The 9,223-nt window shown below is 36.6% G+C and overlaps 1 protein-coding gene across 1 annotated transcript; it reads right to left on the bottom strand.

Moving 5' to 3' along the window:
• Nucleotides 1-2,988: 2,988 nt before the first annotated feature.
• Nucleotides 2,989-9,223, bottom strand: KUP6 (K+ uptake permease 6). The gene is made up of 9 exons (XM_088804025.1): nt 8,973-9,223; nt 8,648-8,725; nt 7,956-8,445; nt 7,818-7,871; nt 6,232-6,492; nt 6,073-6,125; nt 5,486-5,609; nt 5,137-5,391; nt 2,989-4,191 (listed from the first exon to the last, which is right to left on the bottom strand). Exons 2-9 carry the CDS (start codon nt 8,684-8,686, stop codon nt 3,131-3,133), a joined length of 2,337 nt encoding a protein of 778 aa, XP_088660151.1. The 5' UTR covers nt 8,687-8,725; nt 8,973-9,223; the 3' UTR covers nt 2,989-3,130.

Raw genomic sequence — 9,223 nt, 5'->3', positions numbered from 1 at the left:
TAAAACAGATACATATTTATAAGACATGCAAAATTTCATGAAGAATATTCATATATATGGAACCTTCTGCACATAAAAAATTTATAAATATAAAATTGATCATAACTATTAGATTTTTAACCCTGCCTATTCTTCATACCACTCACATTTACCCCTTCGATCAACCTTTCTGCCAAACATGAAATTCGCCTTCAAATCAATGAATTAAACTGGGTTTTTCAGTTTTCCTAAATTCTCTGCTATACCAACTATAATTGAACATATTTAGTTGAATTGACTGAGAAAAACTTACCACTTTAAACATGAATAACCATGCATCACAGAAATGTCCCTTCAACTCAGTTGACCACCAATCACTCCAATAAGACTTATACTCAACTGTCAAAGAAAATGCACAAAAAAACAGTAAGACTAAGTTACAAGTATGACTAATGCAACTGTAGCAACACAACAACAAAGAAAAAAAAATACTTGCCCTTTCATCGCCAACAAAATATTTATTCACTTTATTGCATTGATCATTTATAACTAAAAGTGAACATGTAAAATGGAGGATATTTCCCAAACCAAACAGGCCCTTACAATTCTATTTCTGAACATATTGCTTCTTCTTCTTCTTCTTTTCCTATTTCAGCTCCTTTTTTTTTTCTTTTATAATTGGGGGAAGGGGGATTTGAACCCTACTCTTTAAGGAGGGGGTTCATGCACCAACCAATCGGCCAAATGCTCGGGTGCTATTTCAGCTTCTTCTTCTTCTTCTTCTTCTTTTGAATCAAGCATTAATAGAGGGCCATAGAATGATAGCAGTTTAAAGATTCTAGATATAATTAACAATAACAATTCCATTTCTAAACATACTTGATACTGAACATTAACAACAGCATGATTTCCCACCCACGCCCTCCACCAAAATACCTTGTCTGAATTCATAAAATGTCTATTGACTATCTTTGTTACAGTTCCAAGAAAGAGAAGAGAAAAACCTCAGAGGTTTCCCTTTGTGAGAAAAAAATACCATATATTACAAGGAATCGATTCTCTGCTGGAAGGACAAGGACAAGCTGAAGTAGAAGATGTGTGAATCCCTCTTGCATAATTATGCTAAGCATTGTTACAATTTTGGTGAAAGAAAGACACAGAAAATTGAATTGAAAGTACTTGCTCGACAAAAGGGCAGGCTGTATTGCTTAAAGCTACATAAGCTTTACTCTTCATATGGCAACAAAGAAAAGTCTTATAACCTAAACCGTTAGAAGAATATGACTAAAGACATATATATCATACGCACTACTCATCCATAAAAATTGAAGACAGCATTTACTTAAGAAAACTAAATAAATCATATACATTTTTCACATGCGACACACGCTTAACTTCGCTCGCATTCATAATTTATATTAGTAAACATAAAGCAATTCCCTGTGACCTTAATTATCATATGCATGTTAAACCAAATAAAACTACGAAACAGCAAAAACACCCATTATCAATCAAATGCCATACCACAAAACTTTTCAAGCTCTCTCTGATAAGTCTGCTATATGCTAATTACAACTTAGTTCTCCTTACTTTCTACGGAAAAAAGAAAATCTAACAGGAACAGGAGGCTAATAAATACTAGCATTTTATTCATACAAGAGAAATAGAAGAACCCAAAAATTCTAAACATATTAGAGAAGATGAAAATTCTGGCATATCATTTGAGCAAAACATCATCATAGACTCTGTTAGGTTTCCACTATTTATAGTTCCAACAACAGCAAGAAATAAAGTGACAAGGTCCTTTGCGATAGTTTCCCCACTTCTTCTCAGTTCCCATCCTCCTTCACAAATTTTTTTCTCATCATTTTACATCTTCCTATGATAGTAGTATAATGAAAAAGCAAAAATTGCAGAAAAGCTGTGTCTGTGAGTGAGAATAGCATAATTCACAAGGATTTCACTTACGCCTTGAATCAGAAGAACCAGACCCTCCTGCATAGTAAACACCATCAAAAAAGAAAAAAGAGAAAGGAGGCTGAATAATATAAAATCAATATGACTCCATTACATATTATATCCGATACACCAGATAAATCTTAAACTATGTAAATGGGCTCCAGAACAAAAAAAGAAGGCTGCCCAAATAAAAAAGCTTCTTTTTTCCTTCCATTGTGAGGAGGGGGCAGAACGAAGAGGAAGCCATACCAAAGGCTGCTTCTTTTTTATGTTTTCAGGGTACGGGAGGATCAAAGAGCCAGGAGAAAAAGCCTTTAACCTGATTTTGAAGATGGTTTTCAATGGAAAATCCTCCTTTTTCATGAATTGGATGGTGAGAATCTTCCAATATCGGGATTCTTTTTTAGTCTCTCGCCTACGAACAGAAACGTCGATAGCCTTCTTCCAGAACTCAATTGACTGTCCAATTGTTTCAATTGAAAACCCAAAACGTAGAATTAAATTATTAGAATTGGATACTCTGTGAATGTTAAGTCGCCAAACGAACAATTGGGAAAGTAGATGCATGAAAACAAAGGATAAAAAAAGGGCTTCCTAACCTCTGCCTCTGAGACCCATGCTTTTCCTAAATGCAGAATCTCGGACACAGATGCTTTGCTAAACAAACTAAAAGGAGGGAAATTTTTTATTTGATTTTTATTAAATTAAAAATGAAAATTTCACATCTCACAACAGTCTTTTGTTTTTCAATGCGGGAGATTGGTGATTAGATAGCTCGTTTGAAGGAAAGCTGCTAATTGAGTAGGCCCAAAGACTGTGCTAATCCATTTATCGCAGTTATTCTTATCATCCAGCCCGATCCCAGGCTTGGGTTTAGATTAAACAGAATTTTATATATGTTTTGGTACGAAATGAAGAAACTTCAATGAAGAATTGTGTGTGAAAAGGGAGGAAGGGGCACATTTTGCACCCTGCTACATTAGAAGTAGAAAGGTTACCATGCCAGCTAGTGGGTGCAACATGGATAGAGAACATTGCCATTTGTTGCTATTAAAGGGAACCATGTCTCTTTTCATCTATTGCACAGCATTGTAAACATGTACATCATGATACATTTATACCATTTCTATATGACCAAAATTAAACATGGTTATCCCATTTAAAACAAAACAAAACAAAAAATTAAAAAGGTTTATACATGGTATATCATCCCCACCTCCAAAGTAGATACATGAGGAACGCTTAGTGCATAGGTGGGCGGACGGCTGTTTCTTCTCAAAAATTCATACCCCAAGTTAATTACAAGTTTCTTTATTAGGCTAGATCCTTGCTTCGCTCTAACGTACGAGTGCCCTAGTATGTAAGCTATCCCCGCTTCCCTAGCTTCCATAAGTTCCTGCAGCTCTTCCCTTGCACCAGAGTCTATCTGTGGGCTCTCCGGTACAATAAATCTTACTCTTTTTCTAGCTTTAATCGCAGGTGGTGACCGTATCTCCTTCAACTCTGATGGTCCAGCAGCCTCTATGTTGTCTGCATCATCCTCACTCATTTGAATCCCTTCTGTATGGCTAGAACATGTTCCAACCACCGTCATTTTATCATCATCCTTCACCACATCTTCATTATCACTGGCAGGTGCAACACTTCCTGAGCGTATAAACTCTGCTATGCTGCAAACAAGATCTTTCTCAAACTCCATGTCATCTTTGTGAACATCACGATACCCATATCGTACAATGCACCTATAGAGCCTGAACTCCCTAGGGCCAATATGACCCACCAGAAACCGCTCTTCAGGTCTAACATGAGGAACTGGGACAGATTTGATGCAAAGAAAGACTAGGACCTGGTGGAAGGCTGGAAGATTAGTGACAAAGTGGGAGAAGATTGCAGGGATTCCAGATACAAGCTCTGTGTGTACAAGTCCAATCCCACGAACCCGTACTATGCCTAGACTAGGACCCAAGCTAAGTAACCAGTTGATGGAGACCTTGTTTTGAACATCAAACTCGTACTTTTTCAGTGTGCCATAGTGCCAAACACACATGATTATCAGGAAGATGAATGCAAGAGCAATTGGAACCCAGGCCCCTTCAAGGAACTTGATGAGGGAAGCAGTAAAGTAGAGTGCTTCAATTGTACCAAAAAAGAAAACAAAGCCTATTGCGAAGAACACACTCTTTTGCCAGCATAACACAATTACCAATGACATTAGGCAAGTTGTAACCAGCATAACAGTTATAACAGCCAAACCTGTTCCACAAGAAAAAAGAAAAGAGTCAAAACAACTAGTAGAAACTCAGACAAAAAGAGGATCCAAGTTCTGTTTCATATTGAGATTCAGAATATCTTTTCAAGGAAAGACGGATATTAGTTATGAACCAAGGTTTCTTGAAGTAAAATAATAAGTGCTGAAACAAGCGACTGACTCTGTACTCTTATATGCCTCAAACACCAATTATTTTGAGCCAAACTTTCAGGCAAATTTCAATTATCTCTATTAGGTAGAAGTGAATCAGTTTTCTTTTTCTCTTTCAGTTTCTTATCTAGACAATGCCATGATGCCAAATCCAAAGATATAGCCGCACATAGAGAAAATCCTGTCTACATAACACAAGTATATATGCACGCAACTATTATAATTTCTTAGCACTTTTGGGGTTAGTGGAGTTTGGATAGTGATTAGGCTTTTAACCCTGGCAGTCTGAAATAATAGATAACTACTTATCTGAGAACCATATACGCCTCCAGCATATGTTTCATAGATAAATAAAAAGGAATAGTAGTGGCAAGCAAAAAACAGGTGTGAGAAGTTTCCTGAACAGGATCATTCACAAGCCAAAACACAATTATGCATACAGAAGGAAATAATTAATCTATTCCTTTTTAATGTAAAATGTAAAATGAAGTAATATATCCGAACCCTTGATCCCTCATAGTGATCAAATCTCTCTTTCATCTGAACCAAAATCAATACTTAGAAGTAACAAGCTCCTACAAAATGCAGTCTACAACTTGATAGTCATAATATAACAATACCATATGTTTATCAGTTTACATGTATAAAAGCTCGGTTCAGGCTAGAGTATGAAACTAAAATGCAAGATGCTCCCAAGACCCAAATTATACAACCAATTGAACACATTTCTGCTAAGAGTTGTAAGAACAATACAAGTTAATATGGGAGCATTATCATACCTGATGCATTGCCCATGCGCTTTGTGTCTCTAAAGCCAACAGTAACTGCCAAGCATAATATCATGAGGAGCCAGTTAATCTCTGGAATGTAGATCTGACCATGGATTTTGGATGATGTGTGGACTATTTTGACTCTTGGGAAGCAGCCAAGAGCAGAGCACTGCTTGATGATTGAGAACGTTCCAGTTATGATAGCTTGGCTTCCCACTACTGCAGCAAGTATGGCTATAACCAGAACTGGCCATCTTAACTTCTCTGAAGAATAACATTTGGATACTTCCAGTTAGCTGAAAACTCACCTATTATCCAAATCTTAGAGTCTTCAAGGAGTACAACTCAAGGTACCTACCTGGTACAGATACATAAAATCCAATTCGGTAATCACTTTCGATAATATGATGCCGAGACAGATAGGCAGCTTGCCCCATGTATGCAAGAACCAAGGATGGATAAACCAAAGAGGTAAAAGCAATCTGCAGAAATGGGAATTCCCATCAGATAAAAGCTGTTATTCACAGCAAAATTCAATGCTGAAAACGAGAGGGCATGCATGCAACTGTCAAAAGAAGTTCTCTTGTGTGACAGTAAATGTTTCCCAAGCCCAAAATTTTACCAAAAAGCACTCAATTACTAAGAATATAGTAATTTACACTAAAGAATGGTCAGTTGCAAGCTAACAAATGCATGCATGTGTTTCCTAGAAGATATATGGTTTTCTCTTGAATGGTCAAAACCACATCACAAAGTAAAAGGAATTAAGATGGCTTTGTCAACTGAAATCATAATTCAGCAGTTCAAACAACTTGTAACTACAAATTTGTTCAAAATTTCATCAGACATAATTGTCAGCTCTTCTCACCAACACAACTCTAACCATACCAACTTAGTTTAAAAAAGATATTCTCAACTGTGAATTAAGCTTTCAAAAATATATACCTTTATTGACAATTGTGAAAAATGTCCAAGATCAGCAAACATAGCTTCTGAGCCTGAAAATTGAAAATGTAAACCAATTTAACAATCAACTTCTTTATTTTAAATGGCAGAAGAAAGACAATTATATCATCTGATACACTCGCAGTCAAACACGCTTACCTGTTATACACAATAAAATACCGCCCAGGGACATCCAACCTCCTCTCTGTGTTTTCCTCAAAAATTTGTACATGTAATACGGAGAGAGTGCTTGATACACATGAGGATTCCAGTGAATGATATTATATAACCCAATGGCACTGATGCAAAGAAGCCATATTAGAACCACAGGTGCAAACAAAAACCCAACCCTGTGTGTGCCATAATGTTGAAGGGCGAACAAGCCTATCAGTATGATGCATGCGACTGGAACCTCTACATCTGCAAAAATTGTTGAACCTTTTATAAGAGGCAGTATAGTGCTAGATGAATAACATATCAAAAGAAGAAGATGGTATAACGACTCATGGCATCAAATAAAGAATGACTCAAATGGAAGTCAAGCATATAAGAGTAAAATTAAGTTAGTAATCATAGTCAAAACTTCTCCTAAGACCAACTTCCCAAAACATTTCAATGTGGCCCTAAGTTTTTATGCTAAGTTTGAAAAGAGTGATGGTCACCCTTTTACCAATAAAAGCATCAACACTGACAACTTCAAAGATAACATAATTTAGTTTGAAATTATAACTTTATCTCACTTAACACATGAGACCAAAGCTGCAGCAGCATTATGAGTCATGCTAATGGTCATAGGAGTATAGTAATAGCTTATCTGAACTGCAATTAATATACTATGGCCAAGAAAAGTCTACAATTAATATACATTAGTTGCAGCAACTAAAACCACACTGCAAATAGCATGAGTTCATGTTTTAGTATCAACCTGAAACCAGGGTCCCAGCATCAAATGAGTTCAAATTGTACAAGCTTCATACAAGTTGGCTTATTTGAAAACTTGAATCATTAAGTAGGTCATTTCTTTATGGAACTGTAACTTATAAAGTAACAACAGTTTAAGGAACTGGAAACCTAAGTTTGCACTCCAAACAACTGAATATTGACAGGTAAAACATGCATAGACATCCGATATCCCAAGGAGGGCCAGTAGTTTGACCTAAACTGAAAGTTTCAACTGAAAGCAGTGTAGGCAAGTGGAAATATCTCTAAAGAAATTCAATCTACTAGTTTGAGCAGACTATGCAACTGTACGTGCCCCAGTTTAGCATGTTGATTGATTAGTCCAACCAACTTGAGGTGACAAGTAAAACCATGGGTTCCACAACACAGTACTTAGTTTTGGGGTATGGCTAATGATGGACCAAGATTGGGAACTAAAGATAATTGAGTTTGTCGAAATAATGTGCCATATCATAAGGTTGTTGAAGAATCCAAGGCCAGCAGAGAAATAATGGAAACTTGGAAAAGCCTAGACAACCATCCTAAAATTTGAGAAATATTGAAGCAATCAAAAGGAACTATAATTTCACTTTATGCTGAAATCCAGCAACTCAATTAACAGGGATTTGCATCATAGACTATTTATCTAAAAAAAGTACTGGAAAACTTTGCCTATAAGCTAAGATACCGGAGCAAGGGTTTTACAATTTAACCATGATTTGTCTTTTCAGGTTGTCATCGAGAAGATATTTAGGAGCTGAAGTTAAGTGCAGCCAAACTAAGAGTGTAAGGGGGAAGGATCTTACATTTGTGATGCTCTTTTGACATCGAAAGCTCAAGCCCTGACACCGCAGAGAAAACTGCACGCACAACCTAAACAATCAATCAATCCAGTTCATGACACAATTACCAGGAAAAATCAGGGGGAAAAGGCCCAAACTTACCTGAAATAGCTGGTGTGAGGATACCGTCACCAATCACCATACAGGTCCCAATCAGGGCAAGAACAAGCAAGAACCTTTGCAACACCCTATGCTTCTCCAAAGTGGATTTCAAACTAGAACCAAATGTTGATTTTGGTGCCACACCAATACTATCCTTCTTGTACTCAATTAATTCTTCATCTGCCAATTGGCAATTGGGCAGGAAGTTGACTCGGGCGTGTCGACAGAGCAATGAATACAAGGCAAAAGTCCCTCCTTCACCATTATCATCAGCTCTAAGCACTATAAACACATATTTGAGCAAAGGCACCAAAGTGAGAGTCCAGAAAACAAAAGATAAAACACCATAGATTTCTTCATTTGTCTCAGAGTGTTGAATATCTTCTTCAAATGTGCTTTTGTAAACATATAAAGGAGAAGTGCTTAAATCCCCATAGACAACTCCAAGGCTTTGGTATGCCAAAGTCAATACTGTTCTCCATGATTCCTTCTAAAACAACATAACAAGAAAAAAAACCAACAACCCAATTAGAATCCTGAAATCAATGTCACTCTTTTAAATAAAAAGGCAAGGTTTTTTTTGATCATTCAACATTTGCTTTCAAAACTTAATACTTTATCATTAAAAACTGAGATGGGTTGCTGCAAAAAATGGGTAACGAATACAAATTTTCCAAACGAAGCCATCTTACCTTAGCGTAGTTTCGGTAAACGCCAGTCTCCTGATCCATGACTGAAGATATTCAATTCAAGGAATGCCCATTAATTTCCTAAAGAAGCCTCCCCGAGTATATACACACAGGGATACAGACAGACAAAGTAAAAAATTGTATTAAAATAATAATAGTAGTATGGTGATAACAAGACTAGAGCTTTCTTCTTTTCAAGTGACAGAATCGTATGTATGTAGACAGCAGCTGAACAACCATCAATGGAGACACCAGCAAGAACAAACACCAATATTCAAAAGGCAGAAGTAAATAATAACGCTTAATAAAACTTGTAGTAATCACACACCATCAAAAACAAGGCGAATTGGTTTGGATTCTTTTGCGTGTGAGGAAGTTTTTGGAGAGAGAAAAGAAAGTTTGGTTTTTTTGGAGAGAGAGAGATTGTTGTTTGTTTTGTAGTTAGTGGGGGAGTTTTTGGATTTTGTTTTATTAAAAGTACCTACTAATTAAACAGTTTCGAGAGAGAGAGAGAGTTATATATGTTGGAGTAGGCAACGTGCTCTGCAAATTAGCTGGCAGTATCAGGGGTGGCGTCTA

Source organism: Theobroma cacao, chromosome 2 (assembly GCF_053813885.1).
Source record: "Theobroma cacao isolate CCN51 chromosome 2, ASM5381388v1, whole genome shotgun sequence".
Lineage (NCBI taxonomy): Eukaryota > Viridiplantae > Streptophyta > Magnoliopsida > Malvales > Malvaceae > Theobroma > Theobroma cacao.
This window is presented reverse-complemented; position numbering and strand designations above follow the sequence as displayed.